Here is a 27,731-nt window from a genome sequence, read left to right as displayed (position 1 = left end):
ATCAGGGGTTGGGAGCTTGGAAAGGAGCTGGGTCGAGTTAGACGCGGGTGGCGCGCCCAGAGAGGTAGCGGCGCGGTGCGGCGTGGAGGCAGAGGTAAGATGGCGGCGGTGCTTAATTTCGCTACCGCAGTTAGGCTGCTGCTTCTCCCCTCCTTCCGTCTTCGAGCTGCTACTTCGTCCCAGTCAGCGTCGAGGTTGTTTTCCTTCTGTAGGCTTCCAGAAGCCAGATTCTCTGGTGCCCGGAGCCGGAGGACAAAATGGCGCTTGCACGGGCGGCCGAGGACGGGCAGGGCCCAGCCGTGAGCTCTGAGGCGGGCCGGGACAAAGGCGGCGTGCAGGGAGGCGGAGGCCCGGCGCGGCGCTGCGGCGTTGCTGCAGCCGCGTGGGGCGGGCGCTCCCGGCTCGTGCGGCGGCCGTGCGAGCCCGAGATACTTAGTGCTGGTGGTTCGGGTGGCGGCGGGCATGGGGGAGAAATTGAAGTGAGACAAATGGACTGGTGGCCTGGGGAGACGTGGGAGGAGGGCAGTTACGGAGTGTGACTTCTGCCAGTCTTTTGGAAACTACCCGCGGTCGGCCCGGATGTCGTGGAGCAGGAATTTTCGGGAAGGGTAAGGGCTTTTTGATCTGTGTGACCCTGCAGGTTTTGGTATGAACAGGATTCGGATCCACGTCTTGCCGACCAATCGGGGAAGGATCACCCCACTGCCCAGGTCCCAGGAACCCCTGTCTTGTTCATTCACTCATCGCCCATGCTCGCAGCCTCGTCTGGAGGGGCAGGAGTTTTGCATTAAGCATATCCTTGAGGACAAGAATGCTCCCTTCAAGCAGTGTAGTTATATATCAACGAAGAATGGAAAAAGATGTCCCAGTGCTGCTCCAAAGCCTGAGAAGAAAGATGGGTATATATGTATAGATAATCTATATCGTTTTTATTTTTAGTTTTAAAACGAGAGGGGGAGGTGGATATTATGGCCTTGTGAATAGCTGGAGTTTTTCTAAAATTGGGGATGTGGATATATCCTTGAGGAGAAAAAAAAACCAACACCAACACCCAAACCTTTGAAGACTGCAAAGAGGCCACTTCCAGTTGGGGCACTCATTTACTTTCTTTAGACCTTTTCCCTTGTCTATAAAATAAGGGGATATTCTAGATTATTCTTAACCCTGGGGTCCCTGGCCCTTTGTTAAGTTGTGTATATGTGCATTCTTCTAGGAATGGCTTCATAGCTTTCATCATTGAAGCAAAAGTATTCATGCAGAAACATATCTTGGCTAGTTAATTCTGCATGTATATTTTGGATTTAAAATTGTGCCTTGTGTCTTATTACCTTCAGTGGATAGATACTGAAGTAAAATGTAGAGTTACCAGAAACAATTTTGAGAGATGCAAGTGGATCTCTTTGATTTGTTCTAAGGTGATGTCAGCATTTTTATAGCTGGGATGTTTAGTTTGATGAATGAAGCGCCAAGATTATTATGCTACCTGCATGTCCCCTTAGTAAGACCAAATGAGTTGACATTGGGCCGGTTAAATTACTCTGTCTTACTGGCCTTTTTAACTTACAAATGAAGGTAGTAGTTATTTTAATTTCCTAAAAATGATCTAAAACTAGTGACTGTGAAAATGGTTGAACTCTTTCAAGAAGGGACGTGAGTATAAAATGTTAATATTTTGTCTCCTTAGCGTGTCTTTCTGTGCTGAACATGCCCGTAGGAATGCCCTGGCACTTCATGCTCAAATGAAGAAGACCAGTCCAGGGCCTGTGGGTGAAACACTCTTGTGCCAGCTAAGCTCTTACGCTAAGACAGAGCTGGGGTCTCAAACTCCAGAAAGTAGCCGCAGTGAAGCTAGTCGAATTCTGGGTAAGAATCTTTTCTCCTAGAATGAAAAAGGAAAAAGTAAGTTAAAGAACTTATTTTGGTTTAGCACAGTGCCTTGAACATACACATGATAATAGAATAAAATTGTAATTCATTGACGATTTGGTGAGAATTCCAGGATTGTTGTGTTCACCAGTTCTTTTCGGTTTGATGTAGTATGTGCTTGGATTTACTGTCTTGAGTTCATAACTGTTTCCTTCATTGCCGTTTTTATGCTTGTCTTTGTTAGGCAAGGTAATTTCAGGAAGCAAGAATAATTTTGAGTTGACCTCTCTGTCCTTTTGAGGGCACAGTTACCTTATTTATGTTTTAAGTAACCTTACTTGGGTTATATTTTTTCAAGCCAGTTTTATTTGCCGGTGTCTTTGTATTAAGTTGTTGGGGGTTTTTGTTTGTTTGTTTCTCTAAATGTTAATGTGTGGGTTGATGGGTTAAGTAATCTAGTTCTGTGTGGTGGAGTTACAGAGGTGGGAAGTCTTAATGGCTGCTCTCCCTTCCTTGCCTCAGATGAAGACAGCTGGAGTGATGGGGAGCAGGAACCCATTACTGTGGATCAGACATGGAGAGGTGACCCTGACAGTGAAGCTGATAGCATAGACAGTGATCAAGAAGATCCCCTAAAGTAAGTTGTAACTCCACATAAGACTTAAAAATTTTTTTTTGTAGTTAGAATGTGGACTACAATAATGCATGCTTTTAATAGATAAAGAACCTAGGAGGGGTAAAGAGAGTTTAGCTATTTGTGAACAGTATTAGCTTCTGTATTTTAAAGTGTCCTGGTTCATCACTGTCTTGCTGCAGAGCAAGATTTTATTCTTTTTTGGAAGTCGGGAATTTGGAAAAATTTTGGATATCAATTCTGCACATGAAAATGTATAGGGGAGAAAATAGGACATTTCTTGGACATAACAGGAGGTCGGTTGAGAAATGTTTCGATCAGTTAGAGAAGAGGAAATTGATTTAAATGGATTCCTGCTTAAACCTCAGGAACAGTAATGTTACTGTATTTGAATAACTACTTTTTTTTTTTTTGCAAATTTACATTTTATGAGGTTTTTTTTTTTCCCAAGTAGAAAAATAAAAAGATGTTCAGGAGTTTCCTTTTGTTTCATGCCTAAGAAAGAGAAACCGATTTAGGATCCCAGAAGTGAGTAATCATGCTAATTATATCTTAACTAAGGTTCTACTCTTTACTTAGCCCATGATCACCTAAGGAGTTGTAGGAAAAAAAAACATTACCACTCACAATCTCATATTTCTGTCTCATGGTTTGGGTTTAGTTTAATTTTTTCTTTTTTTATTTTCTTTATTCTTTCTGTGTACTGTCTCAACACTTCCATTGACAGTTTGCATAGAAGTAAATAGTACGAGGGATAATGAATTTCTAGTCTCGTCATAAAAAGTCATTTAGGTTTACATTTTCTAAGTAGAATTAATTTCATCTATTTTTCTTGAGTAATGTCTGTTTAGTCAGCTCTTCGGGAAGTACTTGTTTGGAAAGTCTCATCTAAGTAGTTTGAAAAGAAAGGAATGTTCATTACCTAGCAGGATTCTCTCACAGCAGTAACTTTATACCCCCCCCCCCCCCCTTGTGCTTCTGGAAATTCCAGACTTGCTGCATTGAAGAGGTATATGCTCTCTATAGTCACAAAATGACTGTCCTTTGGTGTGGTAAATAACTCAGCTTCAAAGGTCCAAAAACTCGATTTTGTCAGTAGTACTTTAGAGTGGATCAGTCTCTAGGGGACATATTTATGCTAGTGTAACTTAAAAATACCACTTAATTTTATGAGATGTATAAGTGTTAAAAGGACTAGGTACTTGATGTCGATTTCTCCTAAAAGGAATATTCAAAGGGGAAAATGAAGTAGGCAACTAAATATGAGGTTTCTCTTAATTCCTCTATGAGATGATCCAAAAAAAAGTTCGGCCTCCTAAAATACTTGCATTTTTAGGGATGTCAGTAGAGTTGTTAAATGTCTTTTAATACTAAATTTGTTAATAAGGTTACGTACTGATGTCTTAAATTTAATATAAGTCTTTTTATTTAATGAAATTCTTTTAATTTCCTCTCTGGTGTCAGTGTTTTGTTGTTACTAGGACCATTTTTTGAATCATTAACAACAGCATTTATCTTTTTTAAAAAAAATATTTTATTTATTTGACAGAGAGAGATCACAAGTAGGCAGAGAGGCAGGCAGAGAGAGGGGGGAAGCAGGCTCCCTGCTGAGCAGAGAGCCCGATGAGATGTGGGGCTTGATCCCAGGACCCTGGGATCATGACCTGAGCTGAAGGCAGAGGCTTTAACCCACTGAACCACCTAGGTGCCCCAGATCTTCCCTTTTTTAAAAAGTAATTTTCTTTAAAGTAGTTTTTATCATATGACATTCTACAGGTATTCAGGACTAGTTTTTGTAAAGGTCATTTCAGGTTATTGAGTCTTCATCATTGTTACTAAAATAAATTTTGGGGAATACTTTTTCATAAGAGACATTTAATAGAATATAAGATGGCTCCCTCTTTTTTGAAGATGAATTCAAGTAATAAAACCCTGACTTAAATTTGTGAATATCAGAGTACAGGAAGTTGGTACATGATTTTAGTAACTAGCTGTGAATGTCTGAAACATCCATCTTTAAATAAATGACCCACTCTTCCCAGGGATTTGTAGTAAATTCTAATTATAGTGACTTTCCATTTATAAATTCTAGTCCTTAGACTATTGGTAAATTCTCTTCTGGCAGGGTACAATGAAGTTAATTTCATTTTAACAAAATTAACATTAGGTTAAGTCCTCAATAGTAGGTTTGTAAACATACTAATGCAACAAACCTGTTTTCCTGAAGATGCAAATTAGTTATCTTATTTAGACTTCAGATGTTTTTAAAACCTTTTCACAACTTTTTGGTAGTCTTAGATTTTGTCATTTGTATAATTGGCTAGTTTTTATTTATGATGTTTTGGTTCTTAATTTGTTATTTTTTACTTCAGACTACTTTGTAATTGTACTTAATGCACAGGTAGTATTGGCTTCCATTTATATTCGAGAAAGTTTTTGGGGAGAGATTACTTGCTTTCGGTCCTGAAGTTAATAATTCTATTTATTCTGTGTGTTTTAATGGCTTAACAGCTAATTTTTAAAGAAGTTGTAATATTTGTAATTCAGATTAGTTTGAGTACATAATTTGTAAGTGTTGTTTGAAATAAAGGATGTAGTTTTTACTCAGTTAAAATATGAAAATAGGAAGTCAAGTATATATCTAATGTCCTCTTCCTGGTTATGTAATGATCATACAAGGCTAATGGAACCAAAAATCTTTTAAATTTGCAGTTAATCTTTTCATTTAGACTTAAGTCAGAATCAGGAAAGTCTCCAGTTAAATTGCTTCTTTAACTTAGTTGCTTAGGTTACCTCATCATAATCACTAGAATAACTTCTTATGTTTATAATTGGTGGCCAAGCTTAGTAAAGTTGATATGGATCTAGATCTTTGGCAATTAAGGGCCACCCCAGGGTGCTATATTTTTGAGAAATTTGTTAAGAAAATGAGCTGGGGACAGTGAATAGCCACTGTGGACCAGTGTTTTGAGGGCTCATGTAAATTCCAATATAGGAATATATTTTAAATTAGAAATTGAAATTTCTAATTTCAATTAAAATAGTAATATTTTTAATACTATTTTAATAGTATTAAAATAGTAGGATAGTATTATTCTATCTTACATTATTAAGATAATAAGATAGTAATCTTATTAAGATAGTAATATTATTAAATTGAATACTTTTAAGCTATCCTGACTAAGTGACTAAATTACGAATTATAAAATTGAATAAGATTGTAGATTAATAAAAAATTTGAATGTTCGAAATCTTCATTTCTTAACTGCAGATAACTGGGAAAAATAACGAAACCACTCCCCTTCCTCATATTGTGAGATCATACGTTAGTATCCAGTGTTCAGGGATTTTCTTTATTATTACTATTATTATTATTATTGTTATTTTTTAAAAGATTTATTTATTTATTTATTTGACAGACAGAGATTACAAGTAGGCAGAGAGGCAGGCAGAGAGAGAGGAGGAAGCAGGCTTCTGGCTGAGTAGAGAGCCCAATGCGAGGCTCGATCCAAGGACCTGGGATCATGACCTGAGCTGAAGGCAGAGGCTTTAACCCACTGAGCCACCCAGGCGCCCCTATTATTTATTTTTTAATAACTCGAATGCTGTGTATGAAAACATTCATATTTAATAAGGTGATTGTCTCAGTGGTGGCTTACTGTTAAGTAACAAACTTAAGTCTCCTCTCTACCCTTTTCTCCTTTTTTTTTTTTTTTTTTTTTAAAGATTTTATTTATTTACTTGACAGAGATCACAAGTAGGCAGAGAGGCAGGCAGAGAGAGAGGAGGAAGCAGGCTCCCTGCTGAGCAGAGAGCCCGATGTGGGGCTCGATCCCAGGACCCTGGGATCATGACCTGAGCCGAAAGCAGAGGCTTTAACCCACTGAGCCACCCAGGCGCCCCATACCCTTTTCTCCTTTTAAGCTTGGGTTTAATATTATGTTTTCTTATTCTTTGCTGAATTCTGTTTTATTCCAGACATGCTGGTGTTTACACAGCAGAAGAAGTTGCTCTGATAATGCGTGAGAAGCTAATTCGTTTGCAGTCTTTGTACATCGATCAGTTTAAACGACTTCAACATCTGCTCAAAGAGAAGAAGCGACGTTATTTACATAATCGCAAAGTGGAACATGAAGCTCTAGGCAAGTTTTTTATGCTGGTCCCAACCAGCTGTTTGTGGGTTCACAATGTGAATTTGGTAGTAGTTAGATTTATCTGTTTTGGTACCTGGAGTGAAGGAGAATTTGCTTTTGAAAATAGCTATCTTATGGGCAGAATTTACCCTGTTTATTTCATGTTAATTTGGAGCAGCCATCCTTCATTGGTTGCTCGGCACATAACATCTTGACTGTTGTGACTCATCAGGTAGTAGTCTCCTGACTGGCCCAGAGGGACTTTTGGCCAAAGAACGAGAGAACTTAAAGCGTCTGAAGTGTCTTCGGCGGTATCGCCAGCGTTACGGAGTGGAAGCCCTATTACATAGGCAGCTGAAGGAACGCAGAATGCTGGCCACAGATGGTGCTGCCCAACAGGTAATTTGTGTTTATACCTCTAAGGGGTATGTATTTGCTTTGTTTACTAAGTTAGCGTAATAGTCAGAACACTGTACAGTCTTGGCTCTGAAATCTGACTTAATTGGACGTGGGGTAAATTGAAAAGAGCATTTGAGTCCAGAGACTGCTGATCTTGAGGTTGTCATCTATTGAGTTTTTTAGCTTTTAAGGATGTACCTTTCTTATATGTTACAAGTATCTGTTCTCATAGATAATTCGTTGTATTTTCCCTCCCTCCCTCCCTCCTTCCTTCCTTCCTCCCTCTCTTTCTTTCTTTAAGATTTATAGAGACAGACAGAGAGTGCATGTGAGTGGGGTGGGGGCAGAGGGAGAGAATCTTTAAGCAGACTCCCCTCTGAGCAGGAAGCCTGGCATGGATGGGCTCAGTCTCTCAACTCATGAAATCATGACCAGAGCCGAAACGAAGAGCTGGATGCAAACTGAGCCACCCAGATGTTCCAGTTGGCTGTATTTTGTATTGATGATTTGTTTGATTTATCTGTTTTCTCCATTGTAGGCGCACACAACTCGTTCCAGTCAGAGGTGCTTGGCCTTTGTGGATGATGTTCGTTGTTCCAATCAGTCTCTTCCAATGACCAGACATTGCCTTACCCGTATCTTTTTTATTCAGTTCAGTTTGCTAGCTAAAGGCTAGGTGGGAATCTCTGATAGTTTGCTTAATTGAAGGTCTTTGCTTTCCTTTGGCCCTGAATCAAGGCCAGCAGTTTGCTGAAGCTGTTGGTTTCAAACAGGAGCCTAAAGAAATGTCTTTCTATGGTCTGTTGGCCATTTCAGAACTTTGGAAATGTAATGGTCAATTCATTAGAAAGAAATATCTGAGTCATTGGAGATAGCAGTGGGCTAATAATTATTTATAGTAGATTAGTATTGGGATTCCAAAATACAGAGATCTGTGCTAGAACTTTTTCACTGGAAATAGAATAGTTTCACTGGAAATAGAATAGTGTTCAATCCAGTTATCTCTCTCTCTCTCTCTCGCGCGCGCACACACACACACACACACACACACACACACAGAATTGATACAGGTTTTCCACTAGAAAACAGTCGATTCTGAACTGTGACCTTTCTTTAAGAAGTATCCTTTTGTATGGTCAGGGCCTTAATTTGTATATTTTAGAATTCATTCGAATTGAAAACTACTATTTCCAAAAATAGAATGATTCTACTCCCCACCCTCCCAGTTTGCCTTTGAACCATCATAGCATCTCTTGATTCTGCTATGAGACCACATTTACTGTCAGTTTGTAAGACTTTCTGAGTTTATTGAATTGTGTAAGTGCATCCTTATTATGGATATCAAGAAAGTTAATTTCACAGTAAAAGCACTTGTTAAGTATGATGATCTTTATTATCTAAAAGGCTTAAATCTTGCTGGATTTCATTTGCCTGGCAAGAGATATAAAATATTTGGAAATGAAGTTTATCTTTTTTAATAGGAAAAGAAAAAGGATCTTCTCTTGGTCATCTGAGAGGAAAAAATTGTTTTCTGTTCTGTTTATTTGAATATTTTACCAGTTTATTAATTATTATAATATCTGATAAAGGATTATTGTCCTTAATACACAAATTACTTGGTGCAAGGTAATTAAAAACTAAAGATAAATGCTCAAAACAATTGGGCAAAGGATGGCTCAGTGTTGAAAAGTTTATCTTCACTGTCCATAAGTGAAACAGGAAATAAGAAAATTTTTAATCTGTGAATTTGGTACTTGTATATATATATTTAATGAATGAGTGAATTTCAAGTTGAAGTTGAGGTGAGGTTGTGAATGAGTCCTTCTAAATACTGCCAGTGGGAAGATCAAGTGCTACAGGCTTTTTAGTGAGGAGCTTGGCAGTATTCATATATATATTTTTTTAAATATTTTATTTATTTATTTGACAGACAGAGATCACAAGTAGGCAGAGAGGCAGGCAGAGAGAGAGAGAAGCAGACTCCCTCCTGAGCAGAGAGCCTGATGCAGGGCTCAATCCCAGGACCCTGAGACCATGACAGAAGCAGAGGCTTTAACCCACTTTAACCCACTGAGCCACCCAGGCACTGCCGGTATTCATATTGTTTGATATAATGTTACCTTGGAGTTTATCTTAAGGATATAATAAAATGTAGACTGATATTTTTACATAAAATTCCTTCAACTGGAGACAGCCTTTACATTTTTAGAAATAGGATATAGAGAAGAAAATTATGATGTAACATTATATGGAATATGTTTAGGCAATAAGCATTAGATTTATCAAAATTTATGGATTACCTAGGAAAATGATTGTGACAAAAATAGAATATGAAATTACATATAATCAAATACTAGGAGGGGAATTAACAGAAATTGACTGCTTTTTGTTGGTGGGGTTATGAATGCCCTTTATTCCTCTGCCTTGTACTTTCCAGGTTTTCTTCAGGGAGTGTGAATTACTTTATAATTCAGAAAAACTCAGTTTACAGATATTGAGGAATATTTTAGACTTAAAATATTTTAGACTTAAAATATTATACTAAATGGTTTATTAGGTTATTAATATTTTAAAAAGCAAAGTTGAAAATGAAATGTATTTGAAAGGAGAAGGGAAGTATGATTTCTTTTGTTTTATGCTTTTTTCCTTTCCACTCCATAGTTGCTTAAGTCACTTACCCTTCCTTAAGTCCTTATCCCAGAGAAAGAGCGACTGCCATTGGTGACCTGTTAACTCTTTACACTGGTCTAATGGAGACAGCACTGGACTGAAAGTGAAGGACCCAGACTCTAGTTGTAGGTCAACCATTCCCTTCTCTTTGTCTCTCTTGTCCCCATTGGAAAGGAAAGGGGGTGGAGGAGGTTGGGGGAGGGTTTTTCCAGAATATTGTATTAAATAAGAGACTTGTGAAAGTCCTTTGAATTCCATGAAAAAAGTTCGGATTAAAACATTTAATTTAATGGATTGATTTTAAGTGTTAATAATGTAATAAGATTGGACTTTTTAAGCACATTGGAGACTAGGTTTTCTTAAGCACATAGAGAATGCAAATCTGGTTGTTTCTGTTAGATTCATGTATTTGTTCATTTGATTGTTCATTTTCATTTGATAAGTATTGTTTACTTTGTACTGTTTACTGTTCTTTTAGAGAAGTGGTTCTCAACTGGGGACCATTTTATCCCCATTTGGTGATGTGTGGAGACAGTTTTGCTTTTTACAATTTAGGGATGAGAGTGCTACTGACATCTAGTGGCTAGCGGCCAGGAATGCTGCTAAGCATCCTACAATGCACAGGCCAGCCAGTGATGTCAGTAGAATTACAGTTGTGAAACCCTGTCTTAAGAGTTTAGCAGTTTCTAAGAATTGATTGAAACAAATGGCTTTATTCAAGAAGTTTTATTTGGCTTAAAAATAAAATACATGCTGGACTTCTTAATTTTTAGATATTACCTTAAAATTTGGGAGGAAAATTTACCCATAATTCTATAATTCTGGGTACAATTAGTTCATAGAAAATTGTGGCTTCTGGTTTAAAAATAAGCCCACATTTGAAATAACAGTTGTCTGTTAATCTAGGGGGAAACCATGTAGTTAAGATTTCAAGAAATAGTTATCACTTGAATAAAACATTTCACAGAGAGAGTAACTTGAACTAAATTTTACTGTTTATCTAATCAGTTTAATTTTGATTCATCCTACAGAGCTGCTTTGCCAACTTGGAAACTTGCCCTTTTCTGTAGAAGTTGTTAGTCCTCTTGGAGTGTTCCTGGGGTACTTGCTTTCCATGGGTCCTCATAAGCAAAATTATCTTCTTTCCTTTCTCTTTGGAACCATGGCAGAACTCTCCCCTGCACTACCATCCCTATCCCCCCAAAAAGCAAGGGGACATGGAAACTTACTTTTATTTTTTGTCTATTACTAGGGCTTCTATTTTCCCCAGTTCCCTGCTGCTTTAAACATATGTAAACATTTTGGAAACAAGATTCAAGAAGTTTTTGCAGGGTTTTTTTTTTTTTTTTTTTTTTGCCCGTGTGCTTAACAGAGCAGAAACACCATATCTCTTGATTCTTGGGAGGCCTTGGTAGTGTTTCTGCAAGCTATTTGCCTTTGCCATAGAATGTTTCGTAGGAGATTCCTAGGATTGTTACTGAGGTTTGCTTAGCAGTGTTGTCAAATGTTTTGTGTTTGACTCTCCCAAGTGAGAACAAGATTAGTGTCTCTAGTTTATTTTTTATTTTTTTTTTTAAAGATTTTTTTTTTTTTTAAAGATTTTATTTATTTATTTGATAGACAGAGATGACAAGTAGGCAGAGAGACAGGAGGAAGCAGGCTCTCCACGGAGCAGAGAGCCCGATGCGGGGCTCGATCCCAGGACTCTGGGATCATGACCTGAGCCGAAGGCAGAGGCTTTAACCCACTGAGCCACCCAGGCGCCCCTAGTGTCTCTAGTTTAAATGACTGGGATCCAGAAGTGTAATTTGGGGACTAGATTTAAATTACCAGTAGAGCTGGAATTGGATGCTAGTGAATGACACTTTGAGAAGAACTTTGAAAAAATTGCTAACTGTGTTTGATTCTGTTTCACATGTAACCAGTTGTCTTCTGTAGTGCAGATCTTGAATTTTACATGGCAGATAACACTTGTATTTTGTGCCTCTAGTAGATCCATTTTATTTCCCTTGACCATTTTTCTACAGATATTTGTCAGGACACGAATCAGGTTCTCTTCAAATGCTGCCAGGGGTCTGAAGAGGTACCCTGCAACAAACCAGTTCCTGTAAGCCTCTCTGAGGATCCCTGCTGCCCACTGCATTTCCAGTTGCCTCCTCAGATGTATAAGCCCGAGCAGGTACTGTCTGTGCCAGACGATCTGGAAGCCGGCCCCATGGATCTGTACTTGAGTGCTGCCGAGCTTCAGCCCACTGAGAGTTTACCTCTGGAGTTCAGTGATGTAAGTTAGAGAAGCTCTGCTCTGGTTGGCCCTTGAGGCAAGGCCTTATTTATTAATGGTGAGACTAGGTTCATCTTTTGTGGCCAGGAGACTTGATAAAGTTTTTGAAATGCTACATGTATGGTTGTGTTTGTATGTTAGCATATTAATTTAGACACCATTAAGTTGGCAGGAGATTTTCTTTATCTGAGGGAATGATAAGGAATTAAATTGTAAACTATGGGAAGCTGGAAAGTCAAGATTGTTTTGGATTTAGTATAGCCAGGAAACTTGGTACCCATCCACAAGGTGAGTGATTCACTAGAATCTTAATAGTACATATGAATTCTCATATCTACTCTTGACGGTTTTAAGCTGTGTTTGCTCTGTAGTAGTAAAGTTTCATTTTCAGGTTAATATGCCCCTGAAGAAATGACTCTAAACATAGCTCTGGCTGCTGGCTTTTATTTTTGATGTGCTATTGTAGATTCTCTTGTGAATGGACTAGAACAACAGTGATCTCTTTTTAAGTATTTACAGCCTTCTAAGTGTGTACACTACATTTTTAAGCTTGTTCCTCAGTTGTTCCCAACCCATTAACCCATCTCTGATTTTATTTGTTCCCATAGTTAGCACTATCCTACTTCCAGACTCAGGGATCAGTTGATATAGCATCTTTGTCTTAGCACTTTAGTTAATATTTAATGTTCTGGATAAAGGTCTTCATTATTTGTTCTGAAGATAAGTCTGAATTTCATAATAAAGTTTTGTATATAACCATGACGTGTTTAATGTAACAAATATAAGTGGAAAATTTAATCTAGTTAGCCAGATTATTTACTAACGGTAGAAGCAAAGTTTGGGTGGCTTGAAGGCTATTGCTTTTGTTAAAAAGGATATAAAAGGACAGGGTACTATCTGAAAAAGAAAGGTGATACTAAGAAGAAGCTGGGTCTAGTTTTTTTTTTTCATGATCCCCTTTCTCCCTTTTGGTTACATATGATCTATAGGCTTATTAAACTTTTTTTCATTATTTCATTTATAATAAAGTTTTCATTTTTATTATAATCCTGATTATAATTGTTTTTTAAAAAAATTTCTTTAACACAGATTTCATAGAATATGAAAACTAGTAAGGGACCTTTATATACTTCAGTACTTCCCAAGTTTTTCCAGTGAGATTATGTTGAAGTGTGTAAATGAACAGATAGCCCTTTGTTGATAAGGACAGTTTTGTCCACTTTCCTTCATTTTAAATGTGAAGAAAGTGCAGAGGCACTATCTTTTTTTTTTTTTTTTTAAACTTAGTAACATGAGCAAATTTAAAGGTCTGAAAATTAACCTAATAAGCACTATATCACTACTTTCCTTTCAGATAATAATGTAAATATATAGAAACTAGCACATGTATTTTATGTAGATTTATTAGGATAGTAAATTTTATTTCATCTGATAATTTTTTTTTTTTTTTAAAGATTTTATTTATTTGACAGAGATCGCAGGCAGAGAGGCAGGCAGAGAGAGAGGAAGGGAAGCAGGCTCCCTGCTGAGCAGAGAGCCCGATGCGGGGCTCCATCCCAGGACCTCAGTGAGATCATGACCTGAGCGGAAGGCAGAGGCTTCAACCCACTGAGCCACCCAGGCACCCCTCCCCAATTTTAATTCTTGTAACAGACAAAATGAACATTTGAGAAAAGCCTTTTGAATATCTATTTTCTTTACAAAACATTTCCATACCATTGTCGTCTTGAGACTTGGGAAACTTCATGCCTCGTGGGTTCTTTTATTTTTCATTTATTCATTTATTTTTTCATTTGCCAGAGAGAGTGCAAGAGGGCACACAGGCAGGGGGAGCAACAGGCACCCTGCTGAGCAAGGAGGCCAACTGGGGGCTCCATCCCAGGCCACCCAGGCGTCCCTAAATTGGTTCTTTCAAAAGCCAAGTTAATTATATGTATAATAATTGTGCATAGTAAAAGAATTGAAGAGAACATTTTACAGGCTTAACCACATGAGAATACTGGTTTCTGTGAATAGTACAGAAGTTTCTAGGGGTACCTGGCTGGCTCTGTCAGTTTAGTGTGGGACTCTTGGTTTTGGCTCAGGTCATGATCTCATGGGTTGTGAGAGGCCCCTTGAAGGGTCTCTCTGTCTGCCCCCTCCCCCCTACTTAGCACTCTCATAATGGAATGGAAAATAAGTAAATAGTTTCTAACACATCTGAAATAGATGTTAGATAGCTGACCATATCCTTTTCTGAATTTCTGCTAAAATTGAGCAGGCTTAAATGTAGTACATTTTTAAATTAATATTCTTTACCTTAATTGTAGTGAAGTGTGATACTTAATTTGGTAATTAGCACACCAAAGAAAGGGTTTCACTTGCTTAGACTTAATTTAAAAGCATAGAAAAGCATAGAACTAAGTCTCTTGTAAAGCTCGATTACTGGAAACAACCTCTATAAAGTGGATTTGGCATGGGGAGTAGAAGCCCTTTGTAAATTACTCTTGGGAAGGGAGTTTTGCAGTAGACTCTTGGTAGCATGAAAGTTAGTTTGACACATAGTGGCTTTGTGATGCTTTTGGCCCTGAATCAAGACCAGTGGTTTGCTGTAGCTGTTGGTTTCAAACAGGAGCCAAGAGTACTGTGTTTCTGTGGTCTGGAAGCCATTCAGCATCCCAGTGGCAATGGCTCCTTCAATTGGAAGAACATAGATTATGGAATATGATTTTCTTTCTTCTCTTATTTTTCCTCTTTTTTAAAAAAGCTTTTATTTATTTGAGAGAGGCAGAGGAGAGAGGGGAGAGCAGGAGTGTGGGGGGAGGGGCAGACAGACGCAAACTCCCCATGGAGCAGGGAGCCTGACATGGGCCTCCTTCCCAGGACATCAGGATCTCAAGATCGTGACCTGAGCAGAGGGCAAATGCTTAACCAACTGAACCACCCAGGTGCCTCCCCCTTGTCCCCTCTTAAAAGAGCATTTGAAGTATGTTTTGTTTAAGAATTAGGGATTTCTGGGAGGGGATAGGGACTTCATCCAAATAGTACTTCTTACCTCACTGTGACTGTTGGGCATTAATCAAGCAATCTCATATTGTCCAGCCTTTTTTTTTTTTTTTTTTTTTTTAAAGTAAGCTCTGTGCTCATCATGGGGCTTGAACTTAGAAACCTGAGATCAGGAGTTGCATGCTCTACCGACAGTCAGCCAGCCAGCCACCTTGCATATTGTCCAGTCTATGAAAGCAGTATTTTATTTTAGTTTGTGATTATGCTGATTGTCCATATTAGGTTCACCACTGGTGAACTTATATGTCTACAGTTAGTTTTAGAAGGAATACACTTTTTTTTTTAAATAAAATTTTTTTGTAAAACTTTTTATAACATGAAATTTACTGTTAACCATTTTTACGTGTACAATTCGTGGCGTTAACGTACATTCATAGTATCGAGCAGCTGTCACCGTTGTGCATCTCTAGAATTTTTCTGTCAGCTTCAAGACTCTGTGCCCATTGAACTATAACTCCTGCTTCCTCTCTCCCTCCAGCCCTTGGTAGCTACTATTCTACATTTTTGTCTCTGAATTTTTGTATTTGAAAATACCTTTTTTTTTTTTTTTAATGCTAGTACAGTGGTCTTTGCTTTATACTCAGCAGCAAGCAAAAGTTTTTAGTGCTTTTGGATCTTATCCCATTTGTTGGACATTCTGGGAAAAATCTTTTTTTGGTTAAAGGTAGGCAAGGGGGTGAGAGAAATATGGGAAAATTGCTTTGAGGTTTATGAAAAATACGCCAGCTTCAGCTTACTGGTTCCCTTGGTTTTACTGATAGGCTTTTTCTCTTTCTTTTCCTAGGACTTGGATGTTGTGGGTGATGGTATGCCGTGCCCTCCTTCACCCTTACTTTTTGATCCTTCACTAACCCTTGAAGATCATTCAGTCAAAGAAATTGCCGAAGGCCCGGTGGATATTCTGGCAAGTGAAGGACAACCCCATCCAGGCACAGGTCTCCCTGCTGGCTATGGCTAGCATGTACTCCCAGTGTGGGGTTGTCATCACAAGTAGACTGTATAGGGGCCCCAGATGGCAGTTCTATAAATGGGCCCTTAAAGAGAACACCACTAGTCCCAGAATTTCAGAGAGCAAAATGCGTGTTTCTTTAGTTAACTAGAAGAGGTTAAGACAAGGAATCTACATAAATCATAAGTAGTTCTTTTTAAAGGGAGAGTTCAGCACTGGAATTATTTTCATCGTAGCATAAGGACAAGTCATGTGATTCAGCTTCTTTCTTTGAGCCTTGGGTGGGGTACCATGGCCCTGACTGAAGACTAGCAGTTGTACTATAGCTGTTTGTTTCAAGCAGAGGCCCAAAGGACTGTCTTCCTGTGATCTCCTGGCTGTTCTGGAACCTCAGCAGAGAATGGCTGTTTCATTGGAAGAAACAACCCATAGCACTCCCTCCCATTGGGAGGGCCTCAGGAATGCTACCTGTCATGGCCACTGACTCCAAGGATCAGAGATAGTACAGTATGGGGAAGAGCAACCTCTCAGTTACTATATTTCTGCTGTCATGATCTTGATAAGTCACATTCGTGTTTCAGACCATAATGAATGGATTTGTAACCAAAGTGACTTCCTTTTAACAGGGCCAGATGCAGATGGCTGGAGATGGGTGCAGATCACAGGGGCCTCGAAATTCTGAGAAAGCCTCTGCACCACTGCCTCAGAGCGGAGTGGCTACTACAAATGGGAAGCCAGAACACTCTTCTTCTATCAGTTGATGATTTGTTTGGGAAACCATTTATCTGACTTTGGTGGATTTGAATTTTCCATTCTTTAAACAAGTATTTATGACTGTCTCGCACTGAAGGACACCTCCTACTATGGCGTTGTTTTTCCTCTGGGTTATTGAGTGCTGTAGTCAAACATAAACCAGATTTGTTGGGGAGGGACCAAGAGCGTCTTCCCACTCTGCACAGGGAAGAGAGAGATAGGTGATTCCTGTCAGAGCTGCTGGGACTGAGAGTGTTTGGGATTGTGCCTAAGGGAGAGACATCTTTGTAATGGGAATTCCCATGTCCAGGCACAAATACGCATAGGTGTTTAGGTAGGAGATGTGTGTACCTTTGAGTTATTAATGGAACCCAGCGTCTGATTATCTCTATCTAATGGCCTGTGTTTTAGCCTTTCTTCACCTCACCTGATTGGTAATCTGAACCCCTCCTTCCTCCACTGAACTCTGACCTATCATCTCTGAGAATAGCCCACAGGACGGGGCCCTCTTTAATCATCCATCTTGCTTCCAAGCTATGTAAATTTCTGTAGTGGCTATCTTATGTAAAATATAATAAAAATTATTGTATATAGTTTCTATTAAATGTTAAAATGTTATGAAAATGTAAAACAATTGAATGCATGTTTTCTTTGTATTTGAATGTGTATATATATTTTTTGGGTCCTTAGGGAGTTGTATCTGATGGGAAAAGGAAAAACAGGACAGGTTAACTTCCATCCCAAGAAGTAAAATACATTTTCAGGAACTTGGTTTGGTTTGGAAGGTAAGATAAAAACCTGTAAGAAGTAAATGGAAACGGGGGGAACTTCCTTATTAAAGCCTACCAGTTTTAGAGATCTTCCTCTTTCCATTCTTTGTGCCACCTACTCCCATTTGCATTGCTTTTCTCCCAATTAATGTCTGATGATCATCCCCAAATTCTCTAGAGCTAGCAATGTATGTAAAAAACTTGTATTGAAGTTGGGCCTGATGCTGGAGCAGAGATAGGTGTAAACTGCCAAGATCATTTTGATGATGAATCTAAAGATAGGATTAAAATAAAAGTTCACTTAGGACTGAGTTACCTATGCTAGAAGTTGTCTGTTACAGGCATGCCTTGGAGATACGTAGGTTAGGTTCCAGACCACTGTAGTCAAAACAGATATCTTGATAAAGCACGTCAGATGAATTTTCTGGTTTTCTAGCACATATAAAAGTTATACTGTACTGTAATCTACTAAGTGTGTAATAGCATTATGTCTTTAAAAAGTCATAACTTAGTTAAAAAATACTTTATAGCTAAACAGTGCTAACCATCATCTGAGCTTTCAGCAAATGGTAATCACTTACCATAGATTATCATAACATGATAATGAAATCGTGCAAGATTTACAAATGTGACACAGACACAAAGTGAGCAAATGCTTTTGGGAAAATGGTGCCACTACATTTGGTCGTTGCGGGCTTTCCACAAACCTTCAGTTTGTAAAAGAATGCAGCATCTGCGAAGTGCAATAAAGCGAAGCACAGTAAAATGTGTGCCTGTAATTGTCCCTGGACCTTTGTTAAAGTGCTGCCCAGCTGACTTCTACTATTTAGTAGCCCTTTGATCTTCATGGTTGTTAACATGCTCCGTCCTGGCCTGTAGAAGGCTCACTGAACTTGGTGACATTGGAGCCCTTCTACCTGAGGGCTTTGGTGAATGGGAATGTCCTCTGGGTCTCACATAACGGACCCATTCTGGCATATTCTCTTTGCACCTTTTGATTCCTTTGCTAGGGCAATGGCAGCATTTTCACATTGCTGAGTGTTCGCCATCATTTTTTTCCAGGTTTCTGAAAGGCACCCCTGCAGCTACTTTACCCCCATTCTCTGGGCTCCTGGCCAAGGTGTTAAATTATGAGTACTGAAAACATGCTTCCAAGCCAGTGACTTCTTAAAATTTTATGTTCTGGTCCTCTTGATTAAAATCCAAGTCCAGGGGTATTCTGCCTTCTACCAATACCTGCTAGCTAGTTCTTACAGTTCTTTGAGGTACAATTTCTTTACTCCTTTATCAGGCCCAGTGCATTACCAGCTGGATCATGCTGGGATTTAAACCTTTTTGGCCTGGCAGAAAAGAAATGAGGTGGAGGCAGCTTTGTGGGAAGAAGAGGACACGTTTTGTGAGAATGTCCCCCCGCTTTTTTTTTTTTTTTTTTTAAAGATTTTATTTATTTGACAGAGATCACAAGTAGGCAGAGACAGGAAGGCAAGCAGGCTTACTGCTGAGTAGAGAGCTGATGTGGGGCTCAATCCCAGGACCCTGGGATCATGACCTGAGCCAAAGGCAGAGGCTTTAACCACTGAGCCACCCAGGTGCGGCAAGAGTGGCCCTCTTTAAGAGTCTTCTGCATGGGGGAGGTGCTCACTCTTGCTAGGGAGTGATAGGCCACTTCTGTGAACATGATTTGGTTTGTGGAAGTCTGCAGAGCCAGTATTCTTGGGAGCTTCCATCCAGATGTAATACCATACTTTAGGGTTCCAGGTTTTTCCAGTCAGGCTCCTGAGCTTAGTGTAACAGTACCACTTGGAGTGTTTAGGCTTTTCTGGAATTCAACTCATTAAGTCCTCAGCCTGCCACTCAACTGTGAGTGCTTCTGTGCTGCAGGTCAAAGAGGCCTCCTTTTAAGAAACCTCTTTGGCTCTCCCACTTCCCCATTTAGCTTTTTAACTTTTTTTTTCCCCAGCCTGTAATTCTCCAGAATGTATTCATCATGTAACTGAAAGTTTTTACCTTTGACCACCATCACCCATTTCCACCACCCCTACTCCTGTCTGTGACAATCATCAATCTGCTCTGTTTCTAAGAATTTTTTTTTTTTTTTTTTTTTTTTTTTTTTTAGATTCCATGGGTAGGTGGGATTATACAGTATTTGTCTGGCTTATTTTACTTACCATATGCCTTCAAGGTACATCCATATTGTCCTAAATATTGTCCCATACTGTGACCTGTATATGTTTGGGTTAAAGATAGGTTAATGCTTTCAGATTCCAGCAACCAGGGATGGTGTGTAATGGGTGAGGTCATAGTCTCAATCTTTGAAATCTACCTTCCTCTAAGTGGAGAGAGTATTTCCTGGATTCCCTGTTACTTTATTTTCGTTAACGCTTTGAGGTCCGCAACAGGCTCAGCTGCCCCAATCTCACAGCCTGCAATGATTGGCCACTTTGGTTGTAACCCTAGGTCACCAGCACAGTCCCCATCCTAGCATCATCAGATAGCACTCAGCCTTACTGTTAACCCACCATGGATGGTTCCATTTGATGGGTATATCTACCCAACTTTTCTCAGACAGTCTGCTTACTTCCAGATGTCACTTTGATTTTTGCTTGTTTCATCACTTGCCCAGGTATCACTGATGCAGCTGAGCCGAAGATGTAGCAATGGGAGTGGTGGTGGGAAAGAACTGAGGCATATAAGATGGCTTCTGTTTTCCCAGTCTTCTAATCCTTCTGCTGATTAGCTATCTGAATGTCCCTTAAACCTCTTCTACCTGTGTTTCGTGGCTTAGCGAATGACAAACCATCCACCCAGTGACCAAACTGGAGATGTGGAAGTCATCCATTTTTACCCCTCTCCCTCTGTCCTCACCCAATTGATAACTATCACAATTCTCTCTTCATAATATCCTTTGGGTTTCTTTCTTCTTCTCTATTGACTTTACCTTATTTTGAGCCACAGGTTGCAACTGATGACTTTTGTATCAGATTTGGCCCATATTTGGTTGTGTGTGTGTGGGGGGCACACTTTTGAAAATGAAAAAAATGCATTAAAATTTTCTTGACTGGAAGATCTAGCAATCCTGGGCGATGTTCTTTTTTTTTTTTTTAATTTTTTATTTTTTATAAACATGTATTTTTATCCCCAGGGATACAGGTCTGTAATCAGCACTCACCAAAGCACATACCCTCCCTAATGTCCATAACCCCACCCCCCTTCTCCCAACCCCCCTCCCCCCAGCAACCCTCAGTTTGTTTTGTAAGATTAAGAGTCACTTATGGTTTGTCTCCCTCCCAATCCCATCTTGTGTCATTGATTCTTCTCCTACCCACTTAAGCCCCCATGTTGCATCACCACTTCCTCATATCAGGGAGATCATATGATAGTTGTCTTTCTCTGCTTGACTTATTTCGCTAAGCATGATACGCTCTAGTTCCATCCATGTTGTCGCAAATGGCAAGATTTCATTTCTTTTGATGGCTGCATAGTATTCCATTGTGTATATATACCACATCTTCTTGATCCATTCATCTGTTGATGGACATCGAGGTTCTTTCCATAGTTTGGCTATTGTGGACATTGTGCTGCTATAAACATTCGGGTGCACGTGCCCCTTTGGATCACTACGTTTGTATCTTTAGGGTAAATACCCAGTAGTGCAATTGCTGGGTCATAGGGCAGTTCTATTTTCAATATTTTGAGGAACCTCCATGCTGTTTTCCAGAGTGGCTGCACCAGCTTGCATACCCACCAACAGTGTAGGAGGGTTCCCCTTTCTCTGCATCCTTGCCAGCATCTGTCATTTCCTGACTTGTTGATTTTAGCCATTCTGACTGGTGTGAGGTGATATCTCATTGTGGTTTTGATTTGTATTTCCCTGATGCCGAGTGATATGGAGCACTTTTTCATGTGTCTGTTGGCCATCTAGATGTCTTCTTTGCAGAAATGTCTGTTCATGTCCTCTGCCCATTTCTTGATTGGATTATTTGTTCTTTGGGTGTTGAGTTTGCTAAGTTCTTTATAGATTTTGGACACTAGTTCTTTATCTGATATGTCGTTTGCAAATATCTTCTCCCATTCTGTCAGTTGTCTTTTGATTTTGTTAACTGTTTCCTTTGCTGTGCAAAAGCTTTTGATCTTGATGAAATCCCAATAGTTCATTTTTGCCCTTGCTTCCCTTGCTTTTGGCGATGTTCCTAGGAAGATGTTGCTGCGGTTGAGGTCGAAGAGGTTGCTGCCTGTGTTCTCCTCAAGGATTTTGATGGATTCCTTTCTCACATTGAGGTCCTTCATCCATTTTGAGTCTATTTTTGTGTGTGGTGTAAGGAAATGGTCCAATTTCATTTTTCTGCATGTGGCTGTCCAATTTTCCCAACACCATTTATTGAAGAGGCTGTCTTTTTTCCATTGGACATTCTTTCCTGCTTTGTCGAAGATTAGTTGACCATAGAGTTGAGGGTCTATTTCTGGGCTCTCTATTCTGTTCCATTGATCTATGTGTCTGTTTTTGTGCCAGTACCATGCTGTCTTGATGATGACAGCTTTGTAATAGAGCTTGAAGTCCGGAATTGTGATGCCACCAACTTTGGCTTTCTTTTTCAATATCCCTTTGGCTATTCGAGGTCTTTTCTGGTTCCATACAAATTTTAGAATTATTCCATTTCTTTGAAAAAGATGGATGGTACTTTGATAGGAATTGCATTAAATGTGTAGATTGCTTTAGGTAGCATAGATATTTTCACAATATTTATTCTTTCCTGGGCAATATTCTTTTTTTTTTTTTTTTAAATATTTTACTTATTTATTTGAGAGAGAGACAGTGAGAGAGAGCATATGCGAGGAGAAGGTCAGAGAGAGAAGCAGACTCCCCATGGAGCTGGGAGCCCGATGCGGGACTTGATCTCGGGACTCCGGGATCATGACCTGAGCTGAAGGCAGTCGTCCAACCAACTGAGCCACCCAGGCGTCCCTCCTGGGCAATATTCTTGCATGAAAACAATTGACAGGAGCTGAATTGTGGGTTTTTATAGTGACCTGTGCTTTTCATTTTCTACAGTTCTCACCTCTCCTGTTGTCTTAGAACTGGCCCATTTCACTCATGTCTGGCTCTTACAGGTCTGGAACTTGCAACCCCTTGTTCTCTCTCTTGAAAACTCATCTCCGAGCTTTAAGTTTTACTCTTTCTAAATTTATACTGCAGCCAGTACGATTCTTTGAAAGAAGCTTTATTTGGTCATTCTACTGCTATGCCAACCTTTCACCTTCAGTGTCCCCTCACTGTTTTCAGGAAAACACACAAACAACCTCTTTAGCATGGCATCTAAGACCCTTCATGATCTGACCTTAATTATCTAATGACCGTTGTCTCAAAGAATATTCTTTCTCTCATGTGCTACTTTCCAGCCATATTCAACTTCTTGGGCTTATTTGAAAAGAAAGCATTAAAATGTGGCCAAATGAATGGGGTTTGAATTCAGAAGGACCTGGATTTTAGAAGTTTGGGGCACCTGGTTGGCTCACTTGGTAGAGTGTGCAGCTCTCCATCTTGGGATTTTAAGTTCCAACCCTGTGTTGGGTGTAGAGGTTACTTAATAATTAAAGAAAAAATAAAAATAAAAAGTTTGCTGAGCATTTCTTTTGTCGTTAGTGCCAGAATAATTGATTTCCTTTCTATTTCTGGTTTGCTAAGTGAAAACAAATCACATTGATACTGAGTTTTATTAGAAAAATTCTCCATCTATTGAGATGATTATGATTATGATTTTCTTCTTTAATATGTTGAAACACATAGATTTATTTCTAGTTTTAAACACATTGTTCCTTGTATAAACCCAACTGGTCATAATTTATTACTCATATATTTCTAGATTTAATTTTCATATGTATTGGTATTTTTGCATCTGGGTTTATAAGTGATATCGGCCAGTAATTTTCCTTCCTTGTTTACTGTCATGGTTTTATTGCTCTCATAAAATGAGTTGGACTTCTGTCAACTCACAGAATTTTTTCCATTGTTGTTACCGTTGCTTTTCGTGGATGATACTTATTTGATTCAATTTATTTAATGGTAAATGATTGTTAAATCTACTGTTTTTTCTTGTGTCAGTTTTGGTAAGTTATACTTTTTCTAAGAATTTACCCATTTCATAAAATCTTCATATTTATTGCAAAGTTGTTTGCAATAAAATCTTACCTATTTGAAGACTGAATCATATTTAGTGATTCTCTTGTTTCTCTTCCTATTATTTATCAGTGCATTCTTCATTTTTGTCTTAGTCTCCCTGATGTTTATCGATTTCCTTTGTCTTTCCTAAGAACGAACTTTTGGTTAACTTGTTCTTTTCTTTTGGATTTTTTTCTATTTTATTGATTGTGCTTTTATCTTGCTTATTTCCTTCTACTTTCTTTCTGCCTCAAATCTATTATTTTTATATCTAATAATGTTTTGCCTTAAAGTATATTTTGTCTGATATTAATATATATAATGTTTTCTTTCAGTTATTGTTTAGGTGTGTCTTTTTTATCATTTTATTTTTAATTGCAGTATAATCAACATACAATATCCTATTAATTTCAGATGCATATCATAGTGATTGGATATTTTCATATATTATGAAGTGATCCCCATGATAAGCCTAGGATCCCTATCATCATTTTAGATTAAACTTCTCTGTATTTTCATTTTCAGTGTTAGTCTTATAAACAGCATATAGTTGTTTTTTATTTTTTTAACTACTCAATAATTATCTTTTTAAAAAATAGTTGTCTTTTAACTGAAACATTTAGACCATTTCCATTTGGGGATGAATTTTTCTTTTGACTTCATTCTTGTAGGAAATTTTGCTGACTATTGGATTATAGGCTTGGTAATTGTTTGGTTTCAGGACTATGTTCTGGTTTGTATTGCTGTTACTCCTTCAGAGGTTATCAGTTCATCTCCACTATCCTCATGGATAGGGTTCCTCATAAGGTTTAAGATGCCTGTCTGTCCTCTGTGAGAATCTCTGGGCTGTGTGTATGTGTGTTGTGTTCATAGGGTGATTATTTAAAATCCATATAAAGTGTATGTGTTATTATTAGTTGATATGTCTTATAAGCCTCATTTACTCCATAGGTTAGTCCTTTTTTCTTCTCCTGATTTTGTTGTTATTGTGCAAGAAAACAGGTGGTTTGTCTTATAGAGAGTTCAGTCTGGATTTAGTCAATTGTGTCTCCACAGTGCAGTTTAACATGTTATTCTGTCATCTGTATGTCTGCAAATCAACAGTTGAGTCCAGAGGCTTAATCAGATTTCAGTTCATGATTTTGGGAAGTCTGCTTCAGAGATTGTGTTGTGTTCTTCCATCAGGGGGGCACATGATGTCTGGGTGTCTCTCTTTTTTGTGATGATAGCAGCATTTTGAAGCTCAATGCCTAGATCTATTGATTCATTAGGAGTTAAAAAATGGTGATATTTTACCTTCATTTCTTCTTCATTCATTATCTGGGAAACTTCTACAAAGAGAAATTTCTTCTTATCTACTATCTGTTCACCCAGTGGTACGGTTTGCATAGGAAAGGCAGGATAAACGTTTACTTCTTTTTCTCCACTTACTATTTTTAATAATGAGTTGGTTCACTAGTAGCCTCTAAGAGAAATCAAGTAGGGTTTTAAAAATTACCATTACAAACTTAAGGATTTAAGCATTTTCAATGTGTTTTATTTCATTATGGTTAAAAACCTTATTAATAATACTAAAAGGGTCTTTGCCCAGAAGGATGTTCTTTAAATTGACTTCTGAGTCTTTGATTGTTTCTTTGCTGTTCATATGCTAAGATATTTTAGACTTATCTCATTTATTTCCAGCTCCAGACCTAGAATAACCAATTTCTACGGGGGCTGTGGTTCTTTTTTAATGGGACATGGTGTTTCACAATCTGAGTGCCAAGGATACCCATCGCTACTAGACTGGTCATTGTTTCTAGACAGAATTAGGAAATAATTCTTTTTCTCTGTTTTCAAAAGGAGATAATGCCTCATGGTTTCATAATGACACTTCTATTTCAAATTCAGGATTAAACAGTTTTAACTTAACCTCTTCTATCTTACGTTTGTACATTTCCCCCCAACTCATGTTGGCTGTCTCAGTTCTCAATGACACCAAGGATGATAGAGTTGGAATATGACCTAACGGCACATTTGCTTTTTTAATTCTTTGTAAAAATAAAAATTTGAGAAAAATAATATCAACACCATCACCAGAATATGGTCAGTGAAAATAGTGAAGACATTTTTGCAGATCTTTTGCCCTTAGGGTAGATCCCACCAGGGATTTCAGTAAAATTACAATATTTTAAAGTCACTTTGGAATAGTTCCTTCTTGGGTGATTATTTTGCCAGATGGATAAATGTGTCTTTATATTTTTAGGGCTTGTTTAAAAATTAGTTATTTTATAATTATATAAAATGTTATATGATTCCACAGTCAAAATTATAAAACAAAGCTTATGTTTATTGTCTTTTTTAAGAAAGATTTTATTTATTTATTTGACTGAGAGAGTTGAGAGAGCACAAGCAGGGAGAGTGGCAGGCAAAGGGAGAAGCAGGCTCCCCGCTAAGCAGGGAGTCCAAGGGGCTTGATCCCAGGATCCTGAGATCATGACCTGAGCCGAAGGCAGAAGCTTAACCAACTGAGCCACCCAGGCGTCCCCAAAGCATATTTTTAAAAAAGCATATACCTTGCCTTTCTTGTCTATCTCCTCTTCACTCATACATAATCACATATAAATTTTATAGTTTAATATTCCATTTTAAAAATGTAAGTGTATATATTTGCATTATCTCTTAAAGATTGGACCTAATAGCAACCTGTATTTCTTTGTTTTAGAACACTCATCCCCTCATCTTTCCTTCATTCATGCCTCAGCCTTACGGTATTCTTTTGATTTGATGATGATGGGCCTGGAGGGAATTTTTACGTGCCAAGATGTGGAGCAGAAGATTTTCAGATGCCCAGAGATTGCAAGAAATAGGGAAGAACTTCGCCAATTGACTGTGAATGAGGTGTGAAGCTTGCAGTGTCAGGCTTTGTCCCATGGATGTCATGGTGACAGGACAGGGTTGAAATGATAAAATGGGAATGGGATTTTATGCAACTAATGTGTGTTAAAAATGGGTACTTTGGACCATGTATTATTTTCCATGGTGTCCAGCAGCAATATAATACCCTAATATTTTGCATGTGAGATGATCTCTTATCTGCCTTATCCTTAGACTCCAAAAGGTCATGCTAAGGTTGTCAAAAACAAACACAAAGTGTTAATATTGTCAATAAATGTTTGTCAACCCTGGCCTGGGACATTTTGTATATATATATTTTAAGATTTTATTTATTTAGACAGAGATTGCAGTAGGCAGAGAGGCAGGCAGAGGGCGGGGCGGAGGAGGCTCCCAGCTGAGCAGAGAGCCCAGTGCAGGCTCCATCCCAGGACCCTGGGATCATGACCTGAGCTGAAGGCAGAGGCTTTAACCCACTGAGCCGTCCAGGCACCCCAGGGCCATTATATATTTTTAAAGTAACTTTACGTCTGTCATCTGTGGTCCATTATGGATGTGGTTTTTTTGGTTAAATTCTTCAAGGTCACTCATACCCCCACGTATAGGTCTTGGTGGGCATACCTCATTTCGCTTCCAGTACTACCTAAAGCATATATATGTACTATTCATGACTTTATTTTCTTCCCCTCACACTTTTACTCTACCACCTGCTTCTCACTTCCTTTTGTATCTAAGCATTAATTGGTAAGTAACCTAGAACCTAGAACCTACGACCTTTACTGAACACCTACTAATGTTCTGGGTATTGTGCTAGGCTCTTGGGACACTCAGATAGCTAGATAGCTCCTGTTCTTTTTGTGCTTATCATGTAATGTGAGAGGGAATTGGTTCCCATCTCTTCTCACACCCTCACTCCAGAACAGTGAGTCTTTTCCCCCCCACTCAAGATTTTATTTATTTATTTCAGAGAAAGAGTGAAAGAGAGCAGGAGTGTGGGGTGAGGGGGTTTAGACGGAGAAGCAGACTATCCACTGAGCAGGGAGTCTAATGTGGGGCTCAATCCTGGGTCCCTAGGATCATGACCTGAGCTGAAGGTAGATTCTTTTTTTTTTTTTTAAAGATCTTATTTATTTATTTGAAAGACAGAGATCACAAGTAGGCAGAGAGGCAGGCAAAGAGAGGGAGAAGCAGGCTCCCTGC

The 27,731-nt window shown here is 38.7% G+C and overlaps 1 protein-coding gene and 3 non-coding genes across 9 annotated transcripts; all 4 read left to right on the top strand.

Moving 5' to 3' along the window:
- KANSL2 (KAT8 regulatory NSL complex subunit 2) lies at positions 1–26,824 on the top strand. 6 transcript variants are annotated; one of them, XM_032348042.1, is made up of 10 exons: positions 1–94; positions 641–899; positions 1,685–1,863; positions 2,389–2,503; positions 6,479–6,642; positions 6,866–7,032; positions 7,571–7,667; positions 11,730–11,983; positions 15,813–15,932; positions 26,362–26,824. In XM_032348042.1, exons 2-10 carry the CDS (start codon positions 649–651, stop codon positions 26,422–26,424), a joined length of 1,410 nt encoding a protein of 469 aa, XP_032203933.1. In that variant the 5' UTR covers positions 1–94; positions 641–648; the 3' UTR covers positions 26,425–26,824. The 6 variants fall into 6 exon arrangements, with proteins under 6 accessions (XP_032203933.1, XP_032203934.1, XP_032203930.1 ...); XM_032348043.1 differs by lacking the exon at positions 26,362–26,824 and adding an exon at positions 16,604–18,270 and having other exon boundaries at positions 11,730–11,881; XM_032348039.1 differs by lacking the exon at positions 26,362–26,824 and adding an exon at positions 16,604–18,270.
- On the top strand, positions 7,755–7,891 carry LOC116594626. Its single transcript, XR_004287332.1, has one exon. It is a non-coding gene; the product is annotated as a small nucleolar RNA SNORA2/SNORA34 family (small nucleolar RNA).
- On the top strand, positions 14,544–14,676 carry LOC116594627. The gene has a single exon (XR_004287334.1). It is a non-coding gene; the product is annotated as a small nucleolar RNA SNORA2/SNORA34 family (small nucleolar RNA).
- LOC116594628 lies at positions 16,269–16,404 on the top strand. The gene has a single exon (XR_004287335.1). It is a non-coding gene; the product is annotated as a small nucleolar RNA SNORA2/SNORA34 family (small nucleolar RNA).
- Positions 26,825–27,731: the final 907 nt, after the last annotated feature.

This window comes from Mustela erminea, chromosome 6 (assembly GCF_009829155.1).
Source record: "Mustela erminea isolate mMusErm1 chromosome 6, mMusErm1.Pri, whole genome shotgun sequence".
NCBI lineage: Eukaryota > Metazoa > Chordata > Mammalia > Carnivora > Mustelidae > Mustela > Mustela erminea.
Note: the sequence above shows the minus strand (reverse complement) of the source record. Positions and strands in the feature narration are given on the sequence as shown.